At 41.1% G+C, this 16,266-nt stretch overlaps 1 protein-coding gene across 1 annotated transcript in view; it reads left to right on the top strand.

The window, feature by feature from the left end:
• Positions 1-16,266, top strand: part of LOC117503546 (ryanodine receptor 3-like) — a 123,710-nt gene that overhangs the window by 65,687 nt on the left and 41,757 nt on the right. Inside the window, 2 exon segments of the mRNA XM_034162805.1 lie at positions 4,750-4,854; positions 15,468-15,488. Coding sequence (XP_034018696.1) covers positions 4,750-4,854; positions 15,468-15,488 — 126 coding nt within the window.

The following is a 16,266-nucleotide window of genomic DNA, read 5'->3' as shown; positions in this document are numbered from 1 at the left end:
GAAACACTATAAGAAATCAGGAAAAAAAATTGTGGCCGTCAGTAACTTACTTTTTTAGACCAAGCAGAGGGAAAAAAATATGGACTCACTCAATTCTGAGGAATAAATTATGGAATCACCCTGTAAATTTTCATCCCCAAAACTAACACATGCCTCATATCAGATCTGCTTGTAAGTCTGCATCTAAAAAGGAGTGATCACACCTTGGAGAGCTGTTGCACCAAGTGGACTGACATGAATCATGGCTCCAACACGAGAGATGTCAGTTGAAACAAAGGAGAGGATTATCAAACTCTTAAAAGAGGGTAAATCATCACGCAATGTTGCAAAAGGTGTTGGTTGTTCACAGTCAGCTGTGTCTAAACTCTGGACCAAATACAAACAACATGGGAAGGTTGTTAAAGGCAAACATACTGGTAGACCAAGGAAGACATCAAAGTGTCAAGACAGAAAACTTAAAGCAATATGTCTCAAAAATCGAAAATGCACAACAAAACAAATGAGGAATGAGTGGGAGGAAACTGGAGTCAACGTCTGTGAGTAAGAAACCGCCTAAAGGAAATGGGATTTACATACAGAAAAGCTAAAGGAAAGACATCATTAACACCTAAACAGAAAAAAAACAAGGTTACAATGGGCTAAGGAAAAGCAATCGTGGACTGTGGATGACTGGATGAAAGTCATATTCAGTGATGAATCTCAAATCTGCATTGGGCAAAGTGATGATGCTGGAACTTTTGTTCGGTGCCGTTCCAATGAGATTTATAAAGATGACTGCCTGAAGAGAACATGTAAATTTCCACAGTGATTGATTGATATGGGGCTGCATGTCAGGTAAAGGCACTGGGGAGATGGCTGTCATTACATCATCAATAAATGCACAAGTTTACGTTGATATTTTGGACACTTTTCTTATCCCATCAATTGAAAGGATGTTTGGGGATGATGAAATCATTTTTCAAGATGATAATGCGTCTTGCCATAGAACAAAAACTGTGAAAACATTCCTTGCAAAAAGACACATAGGGTCAATGTCATGGCCTGCAAATAGTCCGGATCTTAATCCAATTGAAAATCTTTGGTGGAAGTTGAAGAAAATGGTCCATGACAAGGCTCCAACCTGGAAAGCTGATCTGGCAACAGCAATCAGAGAAAGTTGGAGCCAGATTGATGAAGAGTACTGTTTGTCACTCATTAAGTCCATGCCTCAGAGACTGCAAGCTGTTATAAAAGCCAGAGGTGGTGCAACAAAATACTAGTGATGTGTTGGAGCGTTCTTTTGTTTTTCATGATTCCATAATTTTTTCCTCAGAACTGAGTGATTCCATATTTTTTTTTCCCGCTACTTGGTCTAAAAAAGTAACTGTTACTGACTGCCACAATTTTTTTTCCTGATTTCTTAGTGTTTCTTAAAGCCAGAAAGTTGCCATTTGAAATGACTTTAGTTTTGTGTCATGTCTGTGATCTGCTTTTTTTCTACAAAATTAAACAACTGAATGAACATCCTCCGAGGCCGGTGATTCCATAATTTTTGCCAGGGGTTGTAATAGCATCTGCTGTTGACGCTACAAACTCAAAACTGTTATGTTCAAACTGCTTTTTTAGCAATCCTGTGGATCACTAAACTAGTATTTAGTTGTATAACCACAGTTTTTCATGATTTCTTCACATCTGTGAGGCATTAATTTTGTTGGTTTGGAACCAAGATTTAGCTCATTTACTAGTGTGCTTGGGGTCATTGTCTTGTTGAAACACCCATTTCAAGGGCATGTCCTCTTCAGCATAAGGCAACATGACCTCAAGTATTTTGACATATCCAGACTGATCCATGATACCTGGTATGCGATATATATAGGCCCAACACCATATTAGGAGAAACATGCCCATATCATGATGCTTGCACCACCATGCTTCACTGTCTTCACTGTGAACTGTGGCTTGAATTCAGAGTTTGGGGGTCGTCTTACAAACTGTCTGCGGCCCTTGGACCCAAAATGAACAATTTTACTCTCATCAGTCCACAAAATATTCCTCTGTTTCTCTTTAGGCCAGTTGATGTGTTCTTTGGCAAACAATCAGAATGTTATCTGCAGTACGGGCCAGGGCGCCTGCATACAGTGACAAAGTAGCACAGGTGATTTTTATTCTTGTGACTTTGGCTATACGTAGTGTCATGGGCAGAGCGGAGAATCAAATGTTCAAACAAATTATATTTTTGACCCTAAAATGCTTGTAAACTAAACCCAGATTTATAAATTAGAGCAGCACCGCCGCCTTGCTTTGGATCACCAGTGATTTATACAGAAATAAGCTGTTTCCCAGCATTTTCTGCTGTCTTGTTCAAGTGAGCCACCAGCTGATGTCAGTTGCCTTTTTGCTCCAGTTGGCAGTCGCCATGTCGCGTGGTTCAGAATTTACATAAAATAGACTTGTCATCTATTCTGGCCCCACCTAGCTGGTGGCATAGTGACGTTACTGTAACGTTAGGGGGCGCAGTCAGCACAGGGTTTGTACATGCATTAGCATAGATATTGCTCGTTTGTGTGGCAAAGATTTATCATTCATGCATTTTCCACCGCTTGTCCAGATCATGGTTGTATCAGACCAAGAAGCTCATCCCATACTTCCCTATCCTGGGACAGGTCTTACCTCTTCCCGAGATGCATCATTAAAGCCATAAATGGTCTGTTTGAAAGGACGTCTGTTCTGAAGGTGTTGGACAGTCTCACTTGAACTCATCTCTTCATGTGCAGTGAAATAATAAGTGCAGCCATTTGTTCCTATCCAACAAATTCCTAGTTGCTTCCATCGGTTTTCGCTGATGAGTATCGTAAACTTCTAGCTCTGCTCCGAAAATGTGTTTACACCTGTTTTATTCTATAAACAGCACTGTAGTTCCTGGAATCTGCTCTTTAAGAGAACAGCAGTCCTCTACATTGCTCCTGAGCTGGTTATCTGAATTATTGATGAGCGTCTCCCTCAGTGAATGGCTTCAGTTAATCTCTTGTCTCAGATCAGTCGCTGCAATTTATTTAGTAATCAGTTATTACTGTTTAAGTCCTTAATAAATCTATTTGTTTGAATAACTGATCACGTACACGCGGTTACACTGGCTGCGTTTGTTATTGCACAGAAATAAACTCTTTATCGTGTTCCATGGTGGTCTTTGTGTTTCTGGACTTTTGCTTGAATTTGAATTTGTGTTGGTCGGACCGCTTGCTGCCCAAACATACGGTCTGCAGTTCAAGACCACCTGTGTTCTCTAGATGTAATCGTCTATGTCAGGGCGGGACTATGTCTTTGATACTTGGTGTCTACACAACACCTGGTAGAAGATGCTTGAATACTTTAGGGAGATGAGGATTGAACACAGGACAACTGTGAGACGGCTGACAGAGCAGCATACATGACCAGTGTGTGTTCAAAACCTGGGGGTGAAAAATGCCTTATGTTTGTCCAAAATAAAGTTAATTTTTCAGCTTTTTGGCCAACATGTTTGCAGTTTTCTTTCACTGCTCTGAGGGTGTTGGATTAGGCTTTTTGACACAAAGCGTATGCAGCCTCACTGATTGGTTGAGGCTCCAACTGAAGGGTATTGAACAGATGCGATGACACCTGTTTCTGGTTCATTGTGAACAACATAACTTAAGCTTTGATCTTAGTTGAATCTGAGCACGGGTCAGCAAATCGACAATTTTACTTTGAGAAAAATCACTTAAATTCAAAGTCACAGCCTGTCTACAACAGTGGCGGTGCCAGAAAATTTTTGTTGGGGGAGCTGGGGGGGGGGGGTAAAAGTTGGAGGAGCTCCACAAAATGTCATCAAAATGAACAATATATAGTAAATTGCCTTATAAATACCAAGATATATGTTTTAGTCACCCGTGCTCCTCTGAAATGTGGTATCAATGCACACACACATCACTTAGAATGATTGCAAGTTCAGTAAACTTGCACGTAGGTATAAATAAAGATAAGTGAAGTTTTAAGAGTGGCCGTAATAAATATTTAGGAAACCTAAATTTTTGGAGTATGGAGTTAAATTTGTCTCATTAATACTTGCAAATGCACAGGGGGTGATTTACAAATATCCTTTGACTTGTACACGTACTTTGTGAGCCACAAACACAAATTTCTGATTTGTAACTTGTGTGTGGGTTTTTATAAATAAATGTTTATTTGCAAAACTGAAAATTCTGTTTGTGAATGGTGATTCAGCATTGGTGGACACCAGATCACCGAACACACACATTCATTACTTTGCTCAGTTACGCAATATTGAGACATTCTCAGTGCAAAACTGCAGTTGAGATCCACAAATATGTCAGTCGCTATTCACATTATGGGCAGAATTATTGGGGGGGCTCAGGGGGGCTTGGCTCATTATTGGGTTGGCTTAAGCCCCCCCATCCCCTTGGCGCCGCCACTGGTCTACAAATAAGAGATAAGGCAATAATATGAACTTTACGTGGTGTTTGGGGTTTTTTGTTTTTGTTTTTTGCAGTTCCCCAAAATGTTCATGATACCCTGAATCTTCATGACGTTGGGGAGGCTTATATGTACCCTGATAAGAGAAGCACCAGTTTGTTGTGTTGTTTACAGGTTACATAAGAGGACAGAGTGGGGGACTTGAAAGTAAACCCAGATCTTTTGGGGGATGTAGTTTTTGTTGCTATGAGAGCTGAACCTTGCTGACCTCTTTTTTTTTTTTTTCTTCCCCTGTCTGTTGTGATTCTGTCCGTCCTGCAGTATGTTCCTCCAGACCTGTGCATCTGTAACTTTGTCCTGGAGCAGTCCCTGTCTGTGCGAGCCCTGCAGGAGATGCTGGCTAACACTGGACAGAACAGTGAAGGGGTGAGTGCCTCATGCACGACATCAAACCGTGCACACGTTCATTCTGCTCTTCCTACAGTGAGATGAGTTAAAATGTGTTTTTGCTGTAAGAGTTGCAGGTGCAGGACTCTATTTCAGTGGTTCTGGCAAAGTCTGAACAAATGGACCTCTGTTGTTGACAACAGCACCAGTGGACATAATTCAGCTGACAGGACGTTGATTGATTGTGGCGGCTCGCAGGCACAGGAGTCTCAATTTTGGGAATTCGAACACTATAAATCTGCAAACAGGACCTGAGTAACTACACGTCAAACTGGTCAATGGTTTCAGTTTTTTGCCAAGAACTCAAGGCCAGCTTTGGTCCATAAGTATTTGGTCAGCTGGTGTTTTATTTTTTTCCTTCTGTACACAGCCACAGTGGACTTGAAATGAAACAGTCAAAATGCAAACATCCCATTGTCCCTTCAGGAATTAGAACAGTTTTTTCCCACAGCTCTGCCAGGGGGTGCCACAAACTGTGAGGGGATCCAGTCAGTCAGTCAGTCAGTCAGTTAGTCAGGCACGCAACATTGTCAGCTGTACATGCCACCATGTCACCAAATGTCACCAAATGTGTGTGTGTGTGTGTGTGTGTGTGTGTGTGTGTGTGTGTTCGGCATGTTAACCCCAAGCAGCCTTTTACTTTTCAGGTCAAAAGGTCAAAGGTCAAACTCACTGAGTTGAACTTTGTAAAAGCATTCTGCAGAAAAGCATCACTTGTCAACAGCCCTGTGGGTTAATGCAGCGTGTGCACTTGAAGAATTATTGTTAGTACAAATTCTCACTGTTACAGCCAGTTTTCTTTAGACAAATCGGGATGGATACATAAACATTTCCAAGTCGTTAAATATGTCTTTGACTTCATTTCCATCATTCATTAAGAAATACAAACAGCATGGTACGGTGTGGTAAATCTCTGCAGATTTAACAGTTCTCAAAAATGGAGTGTTTGTGCAAGCAGTAGACTAGTGAGGGAAGCCACTAAGACACCCTGACAACTATGAAGGAGTTCTAGGCTTCTGTGCCTGTGACTAGGGAAACTGGATAATGCATATTTTCTTTGTTGCATAAACAGTCAAAGGATCAGAGAAGGATTTCTACTCTATTTTTGGGGTGCACACAAGAAAATCATATCACTGTCCAAATACTTAATGTAGCTGACTGAATTTGTTATAAACTAATTTTCAGATCTCTCCATAAGGGACATGTTCATCTTCCAAATGAGAAATCAAAGGAAAAAAAAACACATTTAGTGCAATTACAATCACTTCATATACTTTAACAAATCCCTTAAATGTGTAAATATTAATAGTAATAATGAAAATATAAATGATTGATAAGTTGCTTTCTTTATATAGTAGTATGTGTGATTTTAACGAGTACAAGTTTAAAATTATGAACCAGCTTTCTGTTGCTGCTTCCTTCAGCAGCTCCTGTTGGGCTTTGTTACAGCAGATTGTCTGTTTCCGTCTCACCCTGTTCACCACATCTTCATCTTACCAGACAAATGACCTGCATGTCTTCCTTCACTCCATCCACAGATGTCACCTTTGGCCTTCCTCTTCATGTCCTGCATGGCAGCTTCCATCATATACCCTGCATTCCATGCCCAAACCATCTCAATCTCACCTTGTCTTCGAACTGTCCTACCTGTGATCATTGTATCTGTACCTCTCCATCACACCCTCTATTTCTTGTAATAGTTCACCTCAGGTATTTAAACACATCCACCTTTATCACCTTTACTGTTCCCACTCATTGATAAATATATACTCTGTGCTTCCACTCACTGTCATTCCCCTTCTCGCCAGAGCATATCTCCACCTCTCAAGGCTGATCAGTCTGCTCCCTACTCTCACTACAGGTCACAGTGTCATCTGCAACCATCATAGTCCATGGAGACTGTTTGTTCTCATCACTCAACCTTTTTGTTGATCACAACAAAAAGGTTGACTATCCAGGGTTGGGACCAGGAAGCAGAGTTGTAGTCTTACACACCTCTCTGCAGCTTCTCTCCCTCTGCCATCCCCTCATTACCCCATCCCCGTAGAGACGGTGCCTGCTCCCAGACTACCAATAACCAGCAAAAATCTATTTAAGCATAAAAATTCAAAAAGAAAAAATAATATAGCACCTTCAACTGCACCACAGACTAAAACAGTTAAATGTGGTCTATTAAACATTAGGTCTCTCTCTTCTAAGTCCCTGTTGGTAAATGATATAATAATTGATCAACATATTGATTTATTCTGCCTTACAGAAACCTGGTTACAGCAGGATGAATATGTTAGTTTAAATGAGTCAACACCCCCGAGTCACACTAACTGTCAGAATGCTCGTAGCACGGGCCGGGGCGGAGGATTAGCAGCAATCTTCCATTCCAGCTTATTAATTAATCAAAAACCCAGACAGAGCTTTAATTCATTTGAAAGCTTGACTCTTAGTCTTGTCCATCCAAATTGGAAGTCCCAAAAACCAGTTTTATTTGTTATTATCTATCGTCCACCTGGTCGTTACTGTGAGTTTCTCTGTGAATTTTCAGACCTTTTGTCTGACTTAGTGCTTAGCTCAGATAAGATAATTATAGTGGGCGATTTTAACATCCACACAGATGCTGAGAATGACAGCCTCAACACTGCATTTAATCTATTATTAGACTCTATTGGCTTTGCTCAAAAAGTAAATGAGTCCACCCACCACTTTAATCATATCTTAGATCTTGTTCTGACTTATGGTATGGAAATAGAAGACTTAGCAGTATTCCCTGAAAACTCCCTTCTGTCTGATCATTTCTTAATAACATTTACATTTACTCTGATGGACTACCCAGCAGTGGGGAATAAGTTTCATTACACTAGAAGTCTTTCAGAAAGCGCTGTAACTAGGTTTAAGGATATGATTCCTTCTTTACGTTCTCTAATGCCATATACCAACACAGTGCAGAGTAGCTACCTAAACTCTGTAAGTGAGATAGAGTATCTCGTCAATAGTTTTACATCCTCATTGAAGACAACTTTGGATGCTGTAGCTCCTCTAAAAAAGAGAGCTTTAAATCAGAAGTGCCTGACTCCGTGGTATAACTCACAAACTCGTAGCTTAAAGCAGATAACCCGTAAGTTGGAGAGGAAATGGCGTCTCACTAATTTAGAAGATCTTCACTTAGCCTGGAAAAAGAGTCTGTTGCTCTATAAAAAAAAAAGCCCTCCGTAAAGCTAGGACATCTTTCTACTCATCAATAATTGAAGAAAATAAGAACAACCCCAGGTTTCTTTTCAGCACTGTAGCCAGGCTGACAAAGAGTCAGAGCTCTATTGAGCTGAGTATTCCATTAACTTTAACTAGTAATGACTTCATGACTTTCTTTGCTAACAAAATTTTAACTATTAGAGAAAAAATTACTCATAACCATCCCAAAGACGGATCGTTATCTTTGGCTGCTTTCAGTGATGCCTGTATTTGGTTAGACTCTTTCTCTCCGATTGTTCTGTCTGAGTTATTTTCATTAGTTACTTCATCCAAACCATCAACATGTTTATTAGACCCCATTCCTACCAGGCTGCTCAAGGAAGCCCTACCATTATTTAATGCTTCGATCTTAAATATGACCAATCTATCTTTGTTAGTTGGCTATGTACCACAGGCTTTTAAGGTGGCAGTAATTAAACCATTACTTAAAAAGCCATCACTTGACCCAGCTATCTTAGCTAATTATAGGCCAATCTCCAACCTTCCTTTTCTCTCAAAAATTCTTGAAAGGGTAGTTGTAAACAGCTAACTGATCATCTGCAGAGGAATGGTCTATTTGAAGAGTTTCAGTCAGGTTTTAGAATTCATCATAGTACAGAAACAGCATTAGTGAAGGTTACAAATGATCTTCTTATGGCCTTGGACAGTGGACTCATCTCTGTGCTTGTTCTGTTAGACCTCAGTGCTGCTTTTGATACTGTTGACCATAAAATTTTATTACAGAGATTAGAGCATGCCATAGGTATTAAAGGCACTGCGCTGCGGTGGTTTGAATCATATTTGTCTAATAGATTACAATTTGTTCATGTAAATGGGGAATCTTCTTCACAGACTAAAGTTAATTATGGAGTTCCACAAGGTTCTGTGCTAGGACCAATTTTATTCACTTTATACATGCTTCCCTTAGGCAGTATTATTAGACGGTATTGCTTAAATTTTCATTGTTACGCAGATGATACCCAGCTTTATCTATCCATGAAGCCAGAGGACACACACCAATTAGCTAAACTGCAGGATTGTCTTACAGACATAAAGACATGGATGACCTCTAATTTCCTGCTTTTAAACTCAGATAAAACTGAAGTTATTGTACTTGGCCCCACAAATCTTAGAAACATGGTGTCTAACCAGATCCATACTGTGGATGGCATTACCCTGACCTCTAGTAATACTGTGAGAAATCTTGGAGTCATTTTTGATCAGGATATGTCATTCAAAGTGCATATTAAACAAATATGTAGGACTGCTTTTTTGCATTTACGCAATATCTCTAAAATCAGAAAGGTCTTGTCTCAGAGTGATGCTGAAAAACTAATTCATGCATTTATTTCCTCTAGGCTGGACTATTGTAATTCATTATTATCAGGTTGTCCTAAAAGTTCCCTAAAAAGCCTTCAGTTAATTCAAAATGCTGCAGCTAGAGTACTGACGGGGACTAGAAGGAGAGAGCATATCTCACCCATATTGGCCTCTCTTCATTGGCTTCCTGTTAATTCTAGAATAGAATTTAAAATTCTTCTTCTTACTTATAAGGTTTTGAATAATCAGGTCCCATCTTATCTTAGGGACCTCGTAGTACCATATCACCCCAATAGAGCGCTTCGCTCTGACTGCAGGCTTACTTGTAGTTCCTAGGGTTTGTAAGAGTAGAATGGGAGGCAGAGCCTTCAGCTTTCAGGCTCCTCTCCTGTGGAACCAGCTCCCAATTCAGATCAGGGAGACAGACACCCTCTCTACTTTTAAGATTAGGCTTAAAACTTTCCTTTTTGCTAAAGCTTATAGTTAGGGCTGGATCAGGTGACCCTGAACCATCCCTTAGTTATGCTGCTATAGACGTAGACTGCTGGGGGGTTCCCATGATGCACTGTTTCTTTCTCTTTTTGCTCTGTATGCACCACTCTGCATTTAATCATTAGTGATCGATCTCTGCTCCCCTCCACAGCATGTCTTTTTCCTGGTTCTCTCCCTCAGCCCCAACCAGTCCCAGCAGAAGACTGCCCCTCCCTGAGCCTGGTTCTGCTGGAGGTTTCTTCCTGTTAAAAGGGAGTTTTTCCTTCCCACTGTAGCCAAGTGCTTGCTCACAGGGGGTCGTTTTGACCGTTGGGGTTTTACATAATTATTGTATGGCCTTGCCTTACAATATAAAGCGCCTTGGGGCAACTGTTTGTTGTGATTTGGCGCTATATAAAAAAATTGATTGATTGATTGATTGATCAAGAAAGTGCTCAGACCCATCCCTTGATCTAATCCCACCTCAATCTTGACCCCATCCATCATTCCTTCGCTATCACATTGTTCTTCATATATATGTCCTGCACCACCCTCACATACTTCTCTGCCACTCCCAGATTCATCATACAACACCACAACTCCTTTTGTTGGACATGATCACAACCTGTCTATAAACTGCTTTCTCCGTAATTCTCAATCAGTACTCTCAAAGTAAACATTGAATCTGTAGTGCTCTTTCTTGACATAAAACTATATTGCTGCTCACAGAGTCTAAGATCTTTTCTCAGCTTGGCTTCTAACCCTCTTTCCATAATTTCATGCTGTGGATGATCACTTTTGTACCTCTGTAATTACTCCAGCTCTATACACTGTCAGGTCAGGTCTGGGCCCATGTGTTGGTGCAGCGCACTGGTGCATCCACCGCACTATGGAATTGCCCTGGGTCCTGGTTGGCAACCACCCAGGGAGAGAACTTGTTCAACACATGACTCTCCAAAAGTAGCCATCTGTGTGCAGCAGCCAGGTGATATATGGTCTTGCTGCTGAACCTTTCCATTTCTCAAAGTCCTCAGCAGTCAGCACTGAGGCATCTGTGTTCTGGATCATGCTCATGGATCTGTGCTATATGTCTATAATATTGTAGCTACTGTTCCATCACAGTGCAAGTAGTACACTTCATCTGAGTCTTCCTAAGTAGCTGTTCATTTGACACGTTCTTTCCTGTAGTACCCAAGGATCCTCCAACAAGGCATGGTACCAAAGACATCTAGTCATCACCTTAGGTCACTTTTTGGTGATACTCTTCATGGTTCCCGGTGCTTCCTGTCTTATTGTGAGAAGACTTGGATGCCAAACACCTCCGTCCAGTGACTTCAGGATTTCATAAACTCTTCCCAGGCATTTCCCAATGTCAAAGGCCATTGGACCAGTGACCTGAATGTCACTCCCGAGATAAAATAACCTCTTTCGAAACTTTCGCTTCATGTAGATACACTTCTGTTGGCCAAGTCCGGGATGTTTTTGAATGCCTGGATCTTAGTCTTGATCCAGGACAAGCACAATCTCTTGCACTTTGACTTAATGCTCAGGGGTGCATATTACCCTTTTTCATTAATATGAGTACCAGTATATTTCTTTTCCAGTCATCAAGCATCATCTCACTTTCCAGGATTTTATTAAACAAGCTGCTTATTAATTCCACAGCTATGCCTCCTAGACATCTCCATGCCTACACTGGTATGTCATCTGGACCAACCACTTTTCCACACTTCATCCTCTTCATGGCTGTTGTTACTTTGTCTTTATGATCCATCACACTTCCTGATTCACGTCCTCCACAAATGTAGAAGAGCACACTAAAGTTCTGGCATGTTGCTTCATTTTTTCTTTTTTAAAAATGGTTTGTTGATTGGTAAGAACATTAGCATAGTTTGATTGGCTTTTCCATCTCATGATGGTAGTTAACTTTTCTCCAGTGTTAATCTTTCAGGAAGATCAGTAAGGGTTATTTTAATCAGTGAATTTATTTTTTGATGATATACTTAAAAATACTGTTTTTGCTGTCCGTCATCAGTTTTTTGTGTACTGCTGAGCGATACAGTCACTTCCCTTGGTGTGATTTATTAATGCAGGTAATTCATCATTGATCTGTAGATACTTTGAAGCCCTACATGCGATATCAACAGCAATGAATTCAGTGTGTATTGTAACCATTAATCACATACTCCTGTATGCTCTTGCTAATGTTTCTAGCTACAGGAAAAAGTTCAGGCACAGTTGCGTGGTTAACATGGTCAGTTATTCTTCCTAATGGGAAAATAGGAAAAACTGATTCAGTAACTTAACTTTTATTAATAATGTTTCAGATGATTCATACATGCGTACATCCTGCTGTTGTTATTTTTTCCATTTGGTTATTTCGCTGGTGCTTTGTTGACCACTGTTCCTATTAGATGCACTAGTCTGTGTGAGTTTAGAAAGGATTATTATATAAGCTCTATTATAATATTATAGTTTGAACATTTTACCCCAATATGTACAATTTGCATACAGTATTGCTGGAATATGGGGTGCCGGGATCCTGAATATTGGCTATTAGGGATACAATGCATGATAAAACCCACGATTTGGATTGGATTTAGATTTTTGGTCACGGATTGGGTCATTTTTCAGATCAACAATAAAGGGCACAAATTTAAATTTGATTCATTCATTCATTGTCTGCCTCTTATCCCGGTCCGACTCATGGCAGTAGATCAAGCAGATCAACCCACGATTCCCTACCCTCAGCCAAGTCCTCTAACTCTTCCTGGGGTATTCAGAGGTGTGTCGAACCTTAGCTGGTAAATATAATCCCTTCAGTGTGTCCTGGGTTTTCCCTGGGGCCTCCTCCTCCTGCCTTTGTGCGCCCTGCCCACTGCTGTAGGGAAGCACCATTTACCTTGACAGCATACAGCAGTCCACCCGTGAGGAAGACGTCTTGAAAAGGAAAGCAGGTTTGACTTATGGTTTTGATTCATAAATAAAATTCATCCGGATAGAATAACTATATTGTCAACTCTTAGTGTACAAAGTGAAAATATAACACATATCTGTTAATTTTAAAATAATGCATTAATTCTGAAGATTTGAACATTAACACGCAGATGCCCAAAGGGACTATGGGTAAACTGAACATGTATTCATGCTCATTGGTTGATAATTCATCCATCCATTTTCTTCCGCTTCATCCGGGGTCGGGTCGCGGGGGCAGCAGCTCAAGCAAAGCCGCCCAGACCTCCTGATCCACACACACACCCCCCAGCTCCTCCGGGGAATCCCAAGGCATTCCCAAGCCAGCTGTGAGACGTAGTCCCTCCGGCATGTCCTGGGTCTTCCCCGGGGCCTCCTCCTGATGGGACGTGCTCGGAACACCTCTCCAGTGAGGCTTCCAGGGGGCATCCGAAAAAGATGCCTGAGCCACCTCAGCTGGATCCTTTCGACGTAGAGGAGCTGCATCTTGACTCCGAGCTCCTTCCAAGTGACCGAGCTCCTCACCCTATCTCTAAGGGAGCACCCAGCCACCCTGCGGAGGAAACTCATCTTGGACGCTTGTACTCGCGATCTTGTTCTTTTGGTCATGACTAATTCAATCTATGTAAAATCCAACACAAGTGAATGTAACGTGTGTTGGTGTTTACAAATAAATGTACTTTTGTAAAATATGTCATTTTTTCCAATTGTTAAAAAAAGGCTTTTGCAAAACTGAAACGTCTGTTAAGTTGTGATTCAGTCGACAACCATGTGATATAACCAGGCACCAGTAGATGGCAGTGTTCTATGTATTTTGACCCCGGTTATATCACATGGTTGTCATGGTTGTGAATCACAACTTAACAGACTTTTCGGTTTTACAGATGCCCTTTTTTGTTTTTGTTTTTTACAAATTAAAAAAATGCCATATTACAGATATGTAAGTAAGTTGTACAGATATGTTATATTTTCACTTTGTACATTTTAAGAGTTGACAATAATGTAGTTATTCTATCCGGATTCGTTAAATTTCTGAATCAAACCCATAAGTCAAATCTGCTTTCCTTTTCAAGACGTCTGCCTCACAGCTGGACCACTGTATGCTGTCAAGGGGTAATGACTTTTGTTTTTTTTTTTCCTGTTTGTAGCAGCTTAGTGGCCAGGCCCCTTTTGCTGGGGTAGAGTTGAGCTCAGCTCCTTTCAGCTGCCTCACTGATGCAAAATATGTAGCAGATAGGAGCCAACAGGGTTTATAAATGTTTTTCACCGTTACTATCTAAAAAACACACACACAAAAAAATGGTGGTCTAAAAGTTATCGGAACTAAATTTAGCAGAAGCTAATTAGTTCACTGATGGTTTTTTAAGTTAGCTGAAAAGCTAATCCGCTCACAAAAGTGTTAGCGTCGCTAATTAGCAGATTAACGGAACTGTGCCCACCAGTGCCCAAAGCTCATGACCACATACTGTCTCGCTCAGTACTGAAGTGTAAGGTACAACTTGCTGCAACTCATGTAATTGCCCCTTGGTGCTCCACCTTGTCTGTGCCGAGCCCTCCCGAGCAGACACACAACCTGGCAAGTTGGGAAAAGTCTGTCCGGCACTCAGTGGACTCCCAGCCACCTTGCCCCTCCCTAGCCACAACTGTCTGAAGATGGAATGGGTAAATTGCTGCGCACAAACTTTGTCCTCAACTCCCAATATTTTGGAGTGTTTCTTTCCTTGCTTGGATCCCAGTGTGTGTCGATTGTGCACCAGGCTAGGCTTTGTTCAAGTGAGTGCATGACTGCTTTGATTTCACTGCAGCTCTGCATCAAAAGTTCTGGAGGTCCATATGGATCACGGATCAACAATGGGCCATTACACCACTATTGGTTATCCAATACCGGTTAAGTCAGATATTTGGTCAGAGCTGGATCCTGTGCTGTCTTCTTAGTTACCCTCTAAGACTTTTTGTGGCCAGAGTCTCTTGGGGTAGCCACAGGATGGAAATGGTCCATTATGAGAGTTTCAAACTTTGTGTTCTTTTTTTGCTTTTGCAAATTGTGTTCATTGGGCTAAAAAATGAAAAATTATTGATATGCTTTAAGAACAGACTAGTGGTATCCTAGGTACAGAGATGACAAAGCAATGGTAGCATGAATTGTAAGGTATAGATGTTGGTAATGGAGAGACCCTGGCACCATATATCACTCAGATGCCATTTGCAAGATTAATTAAATACACAAAGCTGCCACGCTAATGGAAATGTGCTGCATTTGGTGGCTCCTGATACAACTGCCTTTTTTTTTTGCATATTGGTCTTCTGGCACAGGTGGTTCTTCGGGTGATTGTGTAAAGTGCTTGGGTCCTCGCCACTGGAGTATTAGATCTGCAGTGTTATTAGCTTGGGTAGCAGATTTGTTTTGTGCTCAACAGTGCAATGTTGGCTGGCCTTGCTTGGCAAGACAACATGGTGTTGGCTAGAATACAAGCAGTCTGGTAGCGCAGCTAATAAATTACTGTCACACTGTACGGGCCTATTTTTCCCAATTGTTCTTCTCGGTGTGGAATTGACTGCCATACATCCAAGTAATATGCTTCTCGTTTGTATTTGTGTGTTACTAGAGTGCTGACCATGAAAAATGGGTAGGTCCATCAGTTCATTCATCCATCATGTTGTCACTCTGCATGACGTACTGTCTGTACTCTCTGTCAAACCAAAGCCGTGGGCTCTTGCACTTTCACTCAGGGTTCTGTTTTCATGGATGTGCCGCAGTTAGTGCAGACGTCACCAGGGCAAAGTGACCGGAGGAAATTCGTCTGACACTGAAACTCGCTTGTTGCAATTTTTGACACATTTGTGTCCAAACTGAATGCACACAGAACAAATGTTGGAGAGATGCAAATAAAAACATATCTGTTGTTGACTGTCAGGAACTGCTAATGAAGTCACCATTAAGTTGAAAAAGCAAAACTAAGCCATTAGATATACTAATTCATCCATCTATCCATCCATTTTTGTTAGGGTTAGGGTTAACGTTTCACCCCTGTACAATTTCTATTTATTTTCCTTTATATAGCACCAAATCACAACAGAGTTGCCTCAAGGCTCTTCACACAGGTAAGGTCTAACCTTACCAACCCCCAGAGCAACAGTGGTGAGGGAAAAATTCCCTCTGAGGAAGAAACCTCAAGCAGACCAGACTCAAAGGGGTGACCCTCTGCTTGGACCATGCTACAAACATAAATTACAGAAACAATTCACAGAACAATTCACGGACGAATATACAAGAATTGCTGTTGGTGCACAGGACAGGAGGGTCGCCAACACAAATACAACTCCCATCTCTGGATGGAGCTGCACCTGAAACATTTACCCCAATATGTTTATTGGGGTACAATAAACAAATTGAAATTGACCTTT

The sequence above is a fragment of the Thalassophryne amazonica genome, chromosome 21 (assembly GCF_902500255.1).
Source record: "Thalassophryne amazonica chromosome 21, fThaAma1.1, whole genome shotgun sequence".
NCBI classification, from domain to species: domain Eukaryota; kingdom Metazoa; phylum Chordata; class Actinopteri; order Batrachoidiformes; family Batrachoididae; genus Thalassophryne; species Thalassophryne amazonica.
The sequence above is the reverse complement of the archived record's forward strand: the minus strand, read 5'-3'. Positions and strand labels throughout refer to the sequence as shown.